This window comes from Peromyscus maniculatus, chromosome X, assembly GCF_049852395.1.
Source record: "Peromyscus maniculatus bairdii isolate BWxNUB_F1_BW_parent chromosome X, HU_Pman_BW_mat_3.1, whole genome shotgun sequence".
Lineage (NCBI taxonomy): Eukaryota > Metazoa > Chordata > Mammalia > Rodentia > Cricetidae > Peromyscus > Peromyscus maniculatus.
Window position 1 is genome coordinate 18,041,926 of NC_134875.1, and position 16,624 is coordinate 18,058,549.

Genomic DNA, 16,624 nt, shown 5'->3' on the forward strand with positions numbered 1-16,624 from the left:
AAGGATCCTGGATATTGCTTTTGATCACAAACATTATGAAATTAGCAAAACAAATACCGTTTCTAGTTAAACTTTGGCTCATACATTTGAAGGAGATTTGCAACAGTGCACGAGATAGTGCCTAGTGACTTCTGAACTTCACCACCATCTTCCCATTTAAAAATCCTAAATTGGAGGGGGAGCTCCTTTTGCTTTTTTCATTTCACAAATGATTGCTCAACACAGAACGCAATACACCAAAAGAAGAAAATAGTCTTTTTTTAAGATCTAGGGAAGAGGCTACCACTCTTAAAATGATCACTTCAGGGTAACAGACATCCAAATTGATGTGGTTTTCTTTGAAACATCATCAGTAAATCATTTCTTGCACAGTAGGTTTGGCATTAACCCTACATTTAGGATAGGTAGTGTTATGGGGGGCTGGCTGCTGCATACCAACGTCAGTATCAAATTCTTCGTCAGGAATTAGAGTCTGTCCCAGATACCAAGCAGGACAACACTGGCAAGAAAACAAAAAGTGAACTGCAGATCGGTCAAAACAGGCCACATTTTTTTTACAAAAAAAATAAAATAAAATGTTACGTGGACATATTGTTTTAAAAGGCGAGTTTATAGTAAAACCAGAAGGACTGTCTTATTTTTAGCATCTTATTCCCAAATGGTCTCTACATAGACTGCATTTTCAAAAAACCATTTAGACAATGTATATAGCCTATTAGATAGCAAATATTACAAACTTGCCACTTGTTGAAAGGTGTTTTGTAGCTGCTATAGAGCTTCTGCGGCTCTCTGTCTCTTTATCAGATTAGAAAACAGGTTGAAGTGGTATCACATTAGAGATATGCAAAATTGCTTCATCCATCGGATGCTTTTTCAAAGAATCCTCTTCTTTAGTTTTAACAGGTGTTTTGAAACAAGTCACTCTAGTTTTCAAAGAGGTTGTGCTCCCTAGTTAAGTTACCATTAGTCCAAGTAGTATGAACAGTCCTCCCTTCCATTGTTTCCTGCAAACTTGAGGGTTTTCAAGCTGTACATTTGAAGCTATGATAGAAAAAAAAGAGGACCCTTGGAATCAACAAATATAACTTGTCCTGTTTTCCAGAAATTCCATTCACATAACTCATATATCACACACACACACACACACACACACACACACATATATATATATATATATATATATATATATATATATATATATATATATATATATATACCAGTTTATCTATGGAAGTGACCCAAGGACATCTCAGGTGTCCCAAGGAAACCATTCACCAAAGCATTTTAGCTTGATTTTAAAGTCAACTAAAGAAATTCCAGGTTCTGTAGTACCTGAAAAGACTAACCTCTAACTGTCTAACCCGTGGCTAACTCGTTTCCTATTTAAAGAACTTATTATTTTGCAGATTTGGTAAGATATTTAACCAGGAAAAAGCTCACATTTCAGGGTTCAGACGACAGCACGGAAAAATAAAGTATAAAGCAAGCCCGGTTTACTTCATTTGATCTCTCAAAGCCACCCCACATGCCCACAGTGGAATAATCTACTAATGTCTAAGCCTGGGAAGGAAACTTCACCCACAGGAAAGAGGAAAAAAATCAGTTTGGTGGCAATTTCAAAAACAAGTTTTCAAACTGCTGAAGAGGCTCCAGCTCCATTGACATGCAGAAATCACACATAATAAAAGCACAGAAAATACTACGGAGCATGCTAATTTTAATTGCCCAGAGGTTTTCAATGCAAAACACCACAACTTAAATGCATAGTCCAAATTCTTGCTCCAAAGCCGCTGTCTTTGTGCATTGAAAAGGAGGAAAGACAACCCCATCAATTGTTCTCTGCAGATAAAGGCAGTGTTTTGCAGATTTCCCCCAGATCAGTGCCAGACTTGCTAATGACCTGCCCACCCACCTGGGGCCCTTCCCAAGGTGGCCCTCAGGAACTGCTCCACATCTTCAGTAGCTGGAGTGCTTGATAGTGTACAACCCTCTCCTTTTGCTTGGACGCCAGTCTCTAGGAACACCTAGAAGAGTTCCTGCAGCTTATTTGCCTAGAGAGGGGAGTCGATAAAGTACACTTTTAGAATGTCATTTTCCTTACTAAGGACACATATAAATATGAATCCGTAGCGTTTTTATTTTCCTGTGTAGCAAACAGGAGCTCGAGACCCCAGAGAGTTTCACAGTTCGGCATGAAGGCAGTTAAGCAAAATGTGAATGGAAGTTTTGGTTATTTCAGGCCCCTTTCCCCTTTAACCTAAGACTACCCGCTGTGGGTACACACACAAAAGCGTTAACAGTGCTGGATTTTAGTAGGATCTTTTAAATGGGTTATGCAGAAAACGAGGCCTGGGGAAAGGGTAGCTTTCGAACTCTCAAAGGTACAAGCGAGTTGACAAGCCCTAGTCCCCATCCTAATCGGCTTGACCATTGTCCTGAGAAGACAACACACTATCTACTGTTGTTCATTTTGAAGGACTTGAAGGTGCTGTGGCATCTCAACAGGGACACGGCTAAGTGGAAAACACACACACACACACACACACACACACACACACACACACACACACACACACACACACCACACACACCCTCGTTAGGGAGGGGGAGGAGAGAGGAATGTTTTTGTACCAGGAGCTTCTGGTGGGTTTTGTGCCCCAAATCCTGAGAACCCGAACCCCCCAGAAGGGCACATCAATATCCCACCAGCGTGCCCAGGAAGAACTTCTTGGCTTCCGTTTTTGTCTGTTTGTTTTTAAACTGCGTTCAACTGCCACGACCTACATTGTCCCGCGAGGCGCCAGCGCTGAGGAATAACCAGGGAATTTCAACGACACCACAGTGCGGCAGCCCGTAGTCTGCGTTGTGCGGCGCTCCACGGGGGTTCGCATCCGGCCGCCATGTTCCTGACTCAAGAGCCGCCCCCAAGCCACCCTTCTTCCCACATCCCTCTCCTTTCCTCCCGCCCTCCCCCCCCCCACCCCCGGGTTAGCCGAGGCCGCCCTCCCCGCGAGGCTGCTTTCAACCTCCCCCCATCCCCGACCCACCCCCTGGCTGCAAAATCCTACTCGACGGCTGCAAGGCTACGCGCCTGCGCGTCGCGCCCGCGGTGGTGGGGGTTGGGGGAGCCCTATGGTCCCCGGTCTGGGCTTGAAAAGGCCGAAGCCACGGGGAGCAGGGGAGGGGTTGAGGCCCAGATCCGAGCCTCCTCTTTCCTCCCTGCGAATCCCCGCTAAGGCCCCGGCCGAGCTCTCACACGTGCGCGCTAAAAACCCACTTCAAAGTGTGTCCCCAGTGCGGAGGCCCCCTTTTGGGTCAGCCTCATACTCAGAGCAGGCTGGAGCCTCACCGCCTCCATCCCGGGCACCGTAAATGAGCTTGGAGGGCCGAACAAGAGGGCGTTTGCGGACTGATGAGGATGTTGTAAGCGCCCTTCGGGTACCAACATCCTTACCCCCACCCCCACTGCCACCGCCAGTGGAAAAGGAATTGAACACAAAGTTTGCTGGTAGCGCGATGCTGTAGTCTTCGGAGCTCGCCATTGTTTGGGCTCGTATTGACCCCAGGTCGGGATTAGGCAGAGGCTGATTTCTGCTTTACAGCCCCGCCAGCCTAATGAGGCCGAGAGGCGATGGGGCGCGAAGCGTCCGTGGAGCCCAAGGCGATCCCCAAGCTTATGGCCGCCAAGGGCCCTGTTGGTGGAGGTCAAAGGGTCAGCGGGCAGAAACCGCGAGAGAATTGACCCTAGGAAATGAGGTCCCCTCCTCCCTGCCCAAACCTCAAGAGGAGATTTAGAAGAATTTTGTGTGTGGACAGGGCCCCTGGGCTCCCTAAGGACTTTTGAAACCCTTAGCGTCACCCTCCCAGCCTTCCTCTCAGCTAGTGCCCAACTGGAGCATTGGACTTCCAGGGCTTGTGGCAGAAAATAAGCATAGGTACCAGTACGGAACACTCCGTTCAGATGGTGGCAGAGCCTTTCAAATGTTTACACGTTAGTATTTCTTTAGACTTCTGCCTTGGTTGTGTTTTCTTAGGAGGAAAAGGGGATGTGGAAGGCAGGGGCAAAAAAGGCAAGGAGAAGTCAAGCAGAAATGGGGACAGGAAGAGGGTGTAGTGTTGTAGTGTAGACCAACTTTGCTGGAAGGCTTTGTGAACACTAGGTCACCTTTCAGACTACCTTCCTTTGCCTGGATGCTGATCTTTGAACCTTCCAAACTGGATGAAGGCCAGAGTTCATCTGTCATGCGTGGAAACAGCTCCTCCACTTTCCCTGCACCGAACAATTGAGACTTTTATGCTAACCCACTAACTCATTTTAAAGGAGTAGATTACAAAATACCTAGCTTGGACTTTGAGCTTTTAGCATTTGTGACTTTGGGTGTATATGTGCTTATTCTTAGATTGCTTACTTAAAATTCAAGAATATGCATTCCCAAAGCCACAGTATGAGCAAGAAAATCAAAGGATTAAGAAAAATCAAATCAATAGTTTTCTTTGTAGAAAAAATGCATAAAACATAATTTTGAGAAATTTGTTTTATCCAAATCAAGAGGGAATCATGAGAAGCATTTTCTATAGTTATTGTGTTATCAACATTGTTATTTGTCAGCTTCTTCTCATAGGACACTCACAGTGCTTCTGTAAAAATCTATGGTACAATATTTTCAAGCCACTAAAAACACAGAACTATTCGTGTCTCCTAATCAGATATTTCTTGTGTTTAATGAATGTAAGCAAGGGTTTTAACCAGTGTACTCAACCTATTTCTACTTAAAGTTACATTAGGATTGGGATCTGCAAGGACTCATGGAGAAAACAGTAAATTCGAGGCTCGCTGAATATGTAGAAGAAAGGCCAGTCATTTCCATTTCAGGATGACACAAATTTAGAGTCTTATGAATAAAAAGCTTTCTGAAAAATTGCTGAGCATTTAAAATGGTTTGAATGAAGCAGAAAGCCTGAAATATGGATCTGCTTCAAAACCCTCAATGTCAAGGTCAAGCCTAGAATGCTTGGGTAGGGTGTGGTAAACTGACCATTACCTGCTCATCACGTATAATCATCCAAATTTCTGTTCGTGGCATTCAGATGGATACTAGCAAAGTGAAGTGCAAAAGATACCATTTCACTAACAAAGTATTGCCTCCAAAGCAATTTGCAATTAAAAATTGTCAATAATTAGTTGTTGACAAAAATCAGTAGATAACAAAACATTGTTTTAATGTATCCTGGGAATCAAAATTTGTTTTAAATCACCAGAAATTCTCTAAGCATTTCAATTTTAAATTGATTTATTTGAACATGGAAAAATATTGGGCACCAAATACAAAAATGTTATAACATAAATACGATGTGCCAATACTTATTTATTTCTTCAAAAAGAACAATCAACAAAATTCTATAATTGAAAATGATTATATAATACCAAATTGACTGCCACCAAAAACTGAGATCATTGCCCCTTAAAGAGAAAGAGGTACTTAAGCCTATTCATTACATTTCTAAATACTTTACACAATTCCTCATCTCCACTTTTCTGTTATTTATGAAGAGATTGGGTTCTCAATAACCAACAGCACCCTAAAAAAGGTCTCCAAACTCTACCCACTTCAGCCCCCCAAAATAGTAATCAGTTCTTTTCCATAGACCTATTGTAAAAAGAACTGTTTGTTCAAATGAATTGCTTCACTGAAGATTAAATGGATTGTTAACATTTTATCACAAAACAAACAACCGTTTTTCATTGTTACTGATTTTAATGGAAACAATGCTCTTAACATCTTTGTCTACAAGTAATGAACTTTAAAAATAACATATTTTGCTAATGTTTCTTTCCACAGTATCATTTAGGAACTGCTGCAGTTATTACACCGCTATATAAATGTTATGAATAATTGTGATAATCATGAATGGAACTATATACAGCAAACAAATCAGCCTTTGCCATCCAAAATTTAAAGACTATGGTTCTTTTAAGAAGAAGCACTTAAATCAGGAGAAGCACTGCTCAACTGGCCTTGCTCATGGCCATTATTTCAGGTGTGCTATCTTTTGAAAATATAGAGCTAAATAGATTTGATAGGCAGATTAGATAAGTCATAGATACAAACATATAGGTATATGAGTGATCTCAATAGACATGCATCCTGCCATAATTTTCATTTTTATGTAAGGTAATAAAGAACTAAGGGACATAAAACTAATTAGGTTACCTTATGTTTATATATGTAGGGCAGGGATGATTAAATCCAGCTTCTCAGTCTTTGAAGTACAAGATTGAGATGTCATGGCCACTAAGTGAATTGATCAGTATTATTTGATTTGCATGCCGAAAATCCAGGACAAACACATTTAAACTCGCAGTTAAACAACCATCTGAGCTAGAGATAAAGAAAGGAGGGTCCTTCCCAGATGGAAACTGACATTGTAAGGAATCTATACTGCAATAGAAAAATAATTTAACAATTAAAAAATGGATCTGAGTGAGTTATAAATACCAACAAATAAGATTCAGTTTTCTCACATCTCCTATTTGTAGGAGGCTGTTACAAAACAAAAAAGTCAGTGTGGTTCAAAAATTGTAAATTGTGTTCCTTTTTTCAAAACAATAATTGTTTAATGCTAAAGCAGTTATAATCAAAAGCTGTACAGAATGTTAGAAAACATTTATCCATAAATATTGTTCAGTTCCCGGCACTTGCAGCAATAATTAAATTACAAACGATAAATATGGCATCAACGGATATGTATTTACAAAAAAAAAAGTTATTACAAAAGGCAACTGTATACTAAACATCACAATCTGTGTAGAGTAACATCATATCCTCAGCCTGAAAAAATACTGAACAACAGTTTCGACCCCATTAGACAAAGATACATTCACAAGTGTAATGCTTTGAAGAAAAGTTCAAGACATAACAGGACTTTGGCATGGTTTAAGACTGTGAGAGTTTAAACAATCACCACTAAGGCGAAGACGAATTTTCATCAGTTTAACATCAGCACCACCAAGCCTTCCATAACTTCCTCAGAAACAGGACAAGTGTTAACGTGATTCGAAGGAGTTTCACAACAGGGTGTACAGAGAGCAAGAGGAAGGGGCAGGACAATCAGTGAAAAGATTTTGTAAAAAAAATCCTTCAAATGCCAAAATGTATTTTCTAATCCTGAGAAAAGGGCATGGCTACTTTTGGATTTGCCCAAAACCTTCCTGAACAATTGCAATTACCAAGATGTAGACCTGTATATGGCCTCTTGCTTTAAAACTCCATTTCCATCTGATTGGTCTGTTTTCTTTTTTAAATGCATTTTGGTTGTCCTCAGACGTACCATTCGTTAAAATTGGGAGGAAGTCCAGGGTTGTGGCTGGTGCTAGTTTGAACTGCAGAAGGGGTTTTAGTGGTATCTTTACTGTTTGCAGAAGCTATGGCGGGTGGAGTGGAAGATTCATAGCCTGAACTGGCAGCAGGGGAGGAATCTGACCCTTGAGATTCATGAACCTAAAATTAACATGTATATATTATAATGAATATAATTCCAAATGGCAATATGAAAGCAAAAAATAAATAAATAAAAACCACAAACAACTACAACAAATAAGAGCAGATTTGAATACTGTAAGTGCAAGACCCCGCTTAAAAGAGAAACGTGATTTAATTTTTTTCCATTATTACTGATGCCTAAGACACCCCTAGCATTCCGTTAAAAATCAGGCCAGAAAAATAATAGAGAATTCCATTTTAGTCGTGCCACTTCAAAAATGCTTTCTCCGCGGATGGAGTGGGCAAGCAGTTATTCTGAGGGCCCTATGAAATAGTCACTCCAGATTTCACTTCCAGATTTCGGCCTGGGAAAGCAGGTATAGAAATGAGAGGCACAGGGATAAGGGTGGGGACTGGGTGCTGTGGATTCCTACACAAAAGTGTTGGAATCAGACTGCGCTCCTCGGCCCTATTGTTTTATCGGAAGCCGAGGAGCAAACGAATGATCCTCCCCGGGTTCAGCGCGTCCACTTCGGGTTCCCACAGTGGGCTGAGATAGGATGAGGTGGCCACTGAAGCCTCAAGCCCTGGCGAGCTCGGTTAGAGCTTCCCAGTAAACAACTGATTGTTCCCTCCACTCTCTCCCCCTCCCAACTCCACTCTCTTTCTGACTCCCCTCCACCCCCATCCTCAAAATGGGTTCAAGGTGTCAGTGCTGGAGCAAATCGGATTTAACGTGGAGGATAGAGGGTTGGCAGCGCGGGAGCTTCCGTTCTGCCTCCCGGTGTCGGGCAGAATGTTTACAAACCGCCGACCGCTAATAAAGAGGTAATTACCTTCATGTGTTTGCGCAGAGAGCTCGGGTGCGTGTAGGACTTGTCACATACTTTGCAGATATAGGGCTTATCCGAGGTGTGCACATGCATGTGCTTCTTGCGGTCGCTGCTGTTGGCAAACCGTCTGTCACAGCCTTCGAATTCACATTTGAAAGGTTTCTCACCTACAAAACGGCAGAAGTACAAAAGGGAGAGGGCGAGAATATAGTTAGACCCAGAAACTTCTGAGTGGTAGAGCGGGAGACTCAGCGTCCGGCGGTCTTTCGGTGAAGGGAAGCACAGACTGTGGAAAGATGTGGCATCTGTTTTCCGCGCAGAAAAACCCAGAGCGTTGATTGAACTCGCTGGGTTAGGGAGTGCTAATCTGAGGCACGGGCAGAGTAGGGCCGGCCCAGAACCTGATCATCCTTTTGTTCTCCCAGGACAAGAAACCTCAGGGATTCTCCCAAGTTTGCCCTAAGTTGTGGTTCCACTCCAAAATAACCAGGGCTCCCAATGTGCGGGTACATTACGCCACCACCTCGGTGATGTAACCAAGCTGGGGAGGACAATGGGCCGGGGATGGGACAGTTCTATTCGTCCCCTTCTTTGTGCCTTTTAATTTACCGCTTTCAAATATAGAGATTTTGCTAAGCTTGGTAGTTTTACTAATTTTCGGAAAGAGAACAACACTGTATAAATCCAGGGGCTACATACAATTTTACAAGAGGTTCTGAGCGAGCTACGGAAACTGTAGTGCCTTTTCTACTTTAGCTTTCCTCCAGAGGAGTGAACTGAACCTGGAACTCCAAATAAAAATAGTTTGACAAAAGTATCAGTCATTTAATTAGGAGATATGCCAATCAAGTGTAAAAAAGAACGGAAGTAACCAAAGTTAGTTTTCATTAGCATTTCTATGGTTGCCTTCCTCGAATGTGTTCAGAGAGCTAAGTCGCTTGTAAGCAATATACTCCCAACACTTTCGGAGTCTCTTCCTAGTAACCCAGAAAAGAACACAAAAAGAGGTGGCGCCAGTTGGTTCCTCGGCGCGAGAAGGTCCCAATTAGTTCCTGAGACCACAGCAATCTGCTCGGGAAGTTAGAACTCGGCAAAAGCGCCGCAGGTTCCCGGAGGGTGAGGGGTGGAGAAGCAGTGACAGCGCTTCTTTACTGAATGGCCTCAGCGGGGCGCCGCCCCTCTGCTTGGCCTCCACCCCTCTCTCTCCCTCTGTTCAAGTCCGCTCGGTGGCAGGGTGCCCCTGGGGAGTCCCGCGCCCACCTGTCTGCTCCCCTTACCTGTGTGGGTTCTCTTGTGGATCTTGAGGTTCTCAGAGCGGGCAAAAATCTTCCCGCAGCCCGGGAAGGGACACGGGAAGGGCTTCTCGCCCGTGTGCACTCGGATATGGTTGACCAGTTTGTACTTCGCCTTGAAGGACTTGCCCTCGCGGGGACATTCCTCCCAATAGCAGACGTGGTTGTTCTGCTCCGGGCCCCCCACATGCTCCATGGTGACATGTGTAACCAACTCGTGCATGGTGCTGAAGGTCCGGTCGCAGCTCTTCTTGGGCCGGCTCAGCTGAGCCTCCTCGATCCACTTACAGGACAGCTCCTGCTTGATGGGCTGCCGCATATAACGGAAGAAGGCGCCCGGCCCGTGGTGGGCCGCCACGTTCACGCCCATGTTCATGTTCATGGGGCTATAGTTGGGGAACTGAGCACTGGCCGCGTACGGGTCCGTGCGCGGGCTAGCCACGGGGCGGTACGGGTCTGCACGGCCGAATAGCTCCCCACGCAGCCCCAGGTGGACCTGGTTGTTGTCCACGTGCCCTGTGGGCGACGGGTGCCCAGCGCCCTGCTCATGAAGCCCAGGAAAGAGCAAGTAGCCAGGAGGCTCAGGAATACCAGCTGGAGCGTGAAGACTGCTCGCCGAGCCGGCGAAAAGCCCGTGTTGCCCGCCGCCGGAGGCTGCCTCGCTGAGCCCAGAACCACGCTGACGGAACAGAAAGTCGCGCGTGGAGTTGAAGGCGGCAGAGGCAGCACCGCCGTAGGTGGGCACCTGGCTGGCGTGATGGTGGTGATGGTGGTGGTGATGGTGGCCCAGGGCGTTGGCATAGCCTGAGCCCTGTGGTGTGAAAGCTGAGCTCTGTCCCGAAGACAGATCGTGAGCGGTGGCTGGGCTCAGCTTGAAGGCGGCAGCGGCAGCGGCGGCGGCAGCAGCGTGGGTTGAGTCCCCGAAGGGATTCAATCCCATGCCCGCCGGCTCGCGGTTGGGCATCTCGTGGTGGCGCGGCGCACCGAAGCTGCCCACTCCCAGCCCAGGGAACTGCGGGCCTCCATCCAGGAGCATCGTCATAGGTGGGGCGCTCTGGACACAGAAGATCCGGCTGAAGTGAGCGAGGGTGCAGGCGAAGGAGGAGATCCCCGAAGGACTGTAGTCAGAGAGGGATGGCGGCTGTTGAACACTGCCTGGAGACCCCCTAGGCGCTACCCGGAGCTGCAACTTTCCTTGGCTGCGAGAGTCTCCTGCAGAGGGACAGGAGGGAGGAGGGGAAGAAAAAGGATTGGGGGGAGGGTGATGGGAGAGGAGGAGGGAGGAGAAGGGAGGAGAAAAGACTCTAGGACTAAATCTGCTTTAACAAACTAACAGGAGCGCACAAAGAAAAATAAGCAAAATAATAAGTGGAGGGCGGGGTTTGTCAATCCTGTCCCGGGCACCCCTCCTCTACTCAAGAGCGCAGAGCCACGGGGCCAGAAGGCTCCTTGGGTACCGGCTTCCCGGCGCGACTGCACCAAGTAGCGGAGGTGGATCGTGGCCAGCGGGAAGGCAGCCGGCAGTAAGCAGGCTCGAACCTCGCCGCTCGCCTCCGAGTCCAAGCCTCCTCACCTCCAGAGTAATGTCCTTGGACTGATAAAGTCAATCACTCACTCCTCGCACATAAACCGAGCGGGAGGCTGGGCAGCGCGCACCAATGGGGAGCCAGCTGGCCTGCGATCACCTGACCTCCGGCCCTGCCGCCCATTGGCCATCGCCACACTGATTGGCAGCGCGAAGCGGAGAACATGGCAGCCGCTGCCGGGCGACCACAGCTGATTGGGTAGCTGCGGAGCGCCTGGCAGGTGAGGCAGCGGCTGCTCAGCGTCCCTGTGTGGGTTCCGCCGGGCTTGCGGGGCTGTGGCGAACTGAGGCCAGGCTTTGGCAAGCGGCGGGACAGAGCTGGGCCTCTCATAGGGTTGGCCCGGCTCCAAGCCGGACCCAAGCACAGCTCCCGCGCTCTGTACCCGCTTAGGCTAAAGAAACTCTTTGACTGGAGAAGATTCTTCTCGTTGCCGTTCCTTTTCGGTCCAGGAGACACTCCAGTGCCCACATGGGACCCTGTCGCCTGACCAACTTGAAAACATTTCCCCTCCGAAGATGCCGGGAACAAATTCCTGCATGAGTGGGGGCAGATCAGTGTTCCTGACCCTGCTGCGGCTTCCACCCCACACCCCATTAGGAGATCCCCCGAACCAGGCCGGGTCAGCTTCCTCCCTGCCTGTGCCCCAAACTAGAAGCAGTCTTCTGATGCTCAAACTGGAAGGAAAGATTGCTCATAGAGCGATCCTCCGGTACTCCGGAGTCAGGATGTGACCTTGTGGTCTGTGATTAGCGGCTGTACTCGCTGCTACTCAGCAACATCACCCCCCCGCCCCTGCTCCCTGAGATACAACAAGCACAATACAACAATCCTATATAACACAACCTAAGCAAACCGCAGGAAACTCAAACGAAACACAGAAAATAAGCACACCTCATGAAACAGGCATAACATACCAAAGTAATCACACACAACACGGTATCAACACTAAATAAAGCACAGCGAACATCCTAGACACATCAGAAAACATGCATAAGTGCTAAATATGCAGCCTGTGTACACAAAACACACATTAAACACACCAGACAATAACTGGTTTCTGTGTGACTGAATCAACAAGCTTTGAATCTTCAGCGTTTTGAAACGCAAAAGTGGAAAGGAAAACTGGGGTGTAGAATTGTTTCCCCTCTTAACATCCCGGACTTTACTCTCTACTATGCTTCTCAGAGAAGCACCTAGAGACCCGGGGAAGCAATTACTCCCTAAGGAATGACTTTCCAGGGGATTGTTGGAGTGCCTTCTTACCCCACCACTCTACCCCGGGTGCCAGGTTTTTTTCTGAACAAAATGACCATAAACAGGGTTATAAATTCACCCATGATTTGTCCGGCAAAGCACTAGCAGAGGATGGAGGAGAGTAGGAGGGAAGAAAAGGCTGAGAGAAGGCTGTGATTGTCACATCCCGAGCAGGGCAGAGCCCCCAAAGTCTGTGCCTTGCTTGAGGCAGCCTCACAGCCTGGCCGCCATCTCTCTGTAGGAAACAACATCTGATCAAGTTCAGAGGCGCCAGGAGAGACGCCTCAAGCAGCGCTTTATAACTGCAGTTTTTTGCTTTCTGCCCCCCTATCTGCCTGATCTGGCCAGCCACTTCACCGTCTATTCTAGTTTGCTGGAGAAAATGCTACTGGTACCATATCTTATAGTAGTCACCCCTTCACATCAAATTCACCCCATCTCCCTCCACATCCAGAGCCCTCTCCCCAAATTGGAAGGTGAATTCACAACTGACTTAAATTATTGCATCTACCGAAAATAAGCTCTCCAAAAAAAAAAAAAAAAAAAAAAATGGCTTCACTCTTCCTCTAAAGAGTTTCTTTGCGGGGAGTGGGGGTAGGGAGTTTTTGAGAATAACAAATATGCTTAAATCATGCAAATGAATTCCGTGGATTCAGGCTTGCAAAAAAAAAAGACTTCTTCCCTTCCTTCCTCTCTTCCTTTATTTTCCTTAATTTCCTCCTGAGCATTCCTCTACCTCTTCTCAGCCCTACCATCCCTGGAGGGGTAACTGCTTGGGAAAAAGTTTGGATCCCCTTGAAGAGCGGATCCTGGAGAAAGCGATTCTGGAAGCTTGGAGATCGAGGGAAGGCGGCTGTCCCGCCACCAGGGCTGCAAGTGTTTCCCGGCAGTCCCTGCAGATACCCGGATAAGCGGGGGTCTTGTACGATTGGAAATCTGGGCAAGCAACCCGGCAAGGGACTGTAGAAGAGGGTTGGCAGCTGGGGACTAGCATGCCTCTTTTTGGGGAGGAGTCTCGAACGCAGGGCAAGGGGTTGTTGCCGCTGCTGACCTACCCGGTACCCAGTGTCCGTTGTGATGCGGCCACATTCCGATAATTAATTGCCTCCAGCACGTGCTCTGCAGTCCCTGGAACAAAAAGGCATAATTCAATTAGATCATCAACCGAGAAGTGGGAAGGTGGGAAAGGGGGAGGGGGGAGTCCTAGTTAAGGGGCAGACCTGAGGCGATTCAGCTAGGCCAAAACCGGGGCGGAAGATCTATTCCCGGGGCAACCAGGCAGGCCCCTTACGAGTGCAGTTGCTCAGTGAGTCTCAGAGGTTCCAGATACACCCCAGAGGATGAGACTGGGGACTCTGTGAGCAGCATGGCACAGGCAGGTCATTTCCAATTCTGTTGTGGTTGGTATGGGTGGGAGTTTCCATATTTGGGGAGGAGAAGCCTTGACTCTTAATCGCCATGGAAAGCAGTATCTCTCCAGCTGTAGCTAGTCACTGCATGACAAAATAAAGCTCCCTGCGCCTCACAAAACAAATCAGTGTTGGTGGGCAAGAAAAAAGTTAACTTTTTCTTATGACTTGCAGCTTTTCTCCCAACTTGCATTTCTGAAGGAGACTCTGGGACGGCTTGCGGGGCGCCGAGGTGGGGGTGGGGGTGGGGTGGATAGAGCGCTTTGGGGAGCTCAGTCTGAGAGCCAGCCGAGTGGTGACTTGAAAGAGCAAATTTTTCCCTGCACAGAAGCTCGGGCCAGAGGTGGAAAGCGTTCCCATTCGTGCTCCCCTCCCCCTCCCCCAGGTGCAGAAAAGAATCTTAGCGTCAGGCAGGACCACTCGAACCCGGGTCGTGGTTCTTATTTTCCGCTATAACCGAGGCTCCCTCAGCAACTTTGGCTTACTGGGGTTTACATGTGTATTAGGCAGCCTAAATTAACCAATAAATCTCTTTTATGTGTCCCCCAGTTGTATGTGGTCTGGTCTAAATATCCACATGTCTGCATGGATAGGAAATATAATAGGATCCTTTCCCTCACACTGAGTTCAAACAGTAAAGGGGGAAAAGATTTATTTTTTTATACCCAAATCTAAAGCAATAAATAAAATCAGAGAAGCTGATCATTGCCAAACGAGCAAAGCTTTTGAGTCTGATTCTTTGTAGGATCTACTTTGGAGGAGGAGGAGGAGGAGGAGGAGGAGGAGGAGGAGGAGGAGGAGGAGGAGGAGGAGGAGGAGGAAAACCCTTGTGAGGGGTAACTGGGTAGAACTGGTTTCTCCATAGAATCCAGAGCCTCAGTCCGCAGCATTTTGCCCTTCTTTCCAGTCGCCTCAAAAACAAAATATGTGCCGTACATTGTGTTATCATGCAGTATTTTTAAAAATTCTGTAGCGGACACGAAATGATCCTAAGTCAGAGACCCAGCAATTTTCTTTAAGTCCAAGGGAAACACTGCGGTCTTTTCTTCTGTTTTATATTTAGAAAAGACTTGCAATCTAACACTCACAACATTTTAAAGACCCTTTAAACCCAGCAAGCGGATTTCCGTTCTGCCAATGCTTCCTGATTTATTTCAATAAATGAATCTTTGAATCCAGGAAGAGAATTATTCCAAGACGCTGAATTTTGGTGCCCCTGCCTCTCCTCAGTGGAGTACAAAGTATTCCTCGTTGAAACATGTCCTTCAAACTCACCATTATTCGCAGGGTTTTTTTTTTTTTTCCTGGTAAACGACAATTTCTTTACATAAATCTCCACCCTCTCTTCAGAGTCCCAGATCTTCTGAAAGGAAAAAAAAACTGCAAATGACAATAAAAAAATGAAGGGGGAAGAAAAGAGGGGGAAAGAATGCATTTTTGACCCGGCTTTATTTTTATGCTAAGATAAAGCTCTTAATTGGCTTCAGCGGCAGAGCTGAACGACTCTGGGACCTGCGGACACACACTCTCTTCAGCTCCAGATTTTACTGGCTCCATCAGTTTTCACTATGGTCTGGCCATTTGGCAGATATTTTATAAGCCCTAAATACCTTTAAAAATTAATAGAGAATTAACAGATAGATATTGTTAATCAACCTTTTTTTCCCCTTAAAACAAATTTGTTTTGTCTTTGTCCTGTGCAGTTTCAAGGCATACTGTTGCCCAATGTAATGAAATGCAAACCAGACAAGAATGAGACATTTTCATTGCACTTGTCAATCAGGGCTGTGAGGACAGATAGATACACTTGAACTTCGGAGACACAGGCTGAAGTAAATGGGGCTAAACTTGGAGACAGAAGGCAGGGAGTTAAACTAAGGCTATCACAACCCAGTTGGGGATTAAGAAGGTAGCTCCTGGTGTACAGAAAATTGAGTGACACTGTAAATGGTGGGCAGCACTCATCAGCCGAGCCTGTGAAAGGGTCCAGATAAACGGTGATTCTGTCTCTTCAGGTACTGTCACCAAAGAGTTCCTCTATGCCTCCAAAGGTACCCAGTTGTTTTTTTCTAGTAGCCATGTGGCTTGGATGCCGGAAGGACAAGTCACATTGAAAAAGGACCCCCCCCCCCCCGCCTCTTTTTGAGACCAGAATACCCTGTCAGGAAAGGAGTGGCCCTTCTAGGAGATAGGCAGAGAGAGAATACCAGAAGAGATACACAATGGTACAGTTTTAAATTAACTATTTTAGTCACACAATGGTACATTTACAAGTTCTCCAGAGACTCAATGAGATGAGATAAGGAGAAAAGATTTCGGATGTCAAGCTTGCCTAGCATTATAGAACACACATTAATGTGCAGTTACTCTGCACACCAAGGTGATCTCTAAGCTCCTAAATGCTCAGTTCATTCTGAAATGTAGATTATCTCAGTTCTCAGACAAGTAAAGAAGCCTTAGACTACTGTGCCATATTTGTTCATTCATTTCTCGATTTTGAGACTAAATCTTGCTCCTTAAGTGACAGGAATCCGATTTCTGGACCGCAGTAGGGTTTCTGGCAGTGACTCTCATCCTGGTGCTTAGTTCTAGAGCACCTGTTTCCCCCAATTTAGGCCTGTTCCAATACTTTCAACTTCCTCCTCACTATGGGGCAGAGGTTGCTGTTCCTTTGGTTATCTTTTCTTCTCTAGAAGTTGAGAGAACAGATGTCAGAGGGACTTTACACAGTCCAGGAGTGATATTTTGTCATTTATCTAGTCCTTTCCT

General features: G+C 46.3%; 1 protein-coding gene across 2 annotated transcripts; it reads right to left on the reverse strand.

Moving 5' to 3' along the window:
• Positions 1-274: 274 nt before the first annotated feature.
• On the reverse strand, positions 275-11,202 carry Zic3 (Zic family zinc finger 3). 2 transcript variants are annotated; one of them, XM_006991966.4, is made up of 3 exons: positions 9,592-11,202; positions 8,318-8,481; positions 275-499 (listed from the first exon to the last, which is right to left on the reverse strand). In XM_006991966.4, the coding sequence occupies exons 1-3, from the start codon at positions 10,646-10,648 to the stop codon at positions 350-352; spliced, it is 1,371 nt and encodes a 456-aa protein (XP_006992028.1). In that variant the 5' UTR covers positions 10,649-11,202; the 3' UTR covers positions 275-349. The 2 variants fall into 2 exon arrangements, with proteins under 2 accessions (XP_006992028.1, XP_006992027.1); XM_006991965.4 differs by lacking the exon at positions 275-499 and adding an exon at positions 6,601-7,499.
• Positions 11,203-16,624: the final 5,422 nt, after the last annotated feature.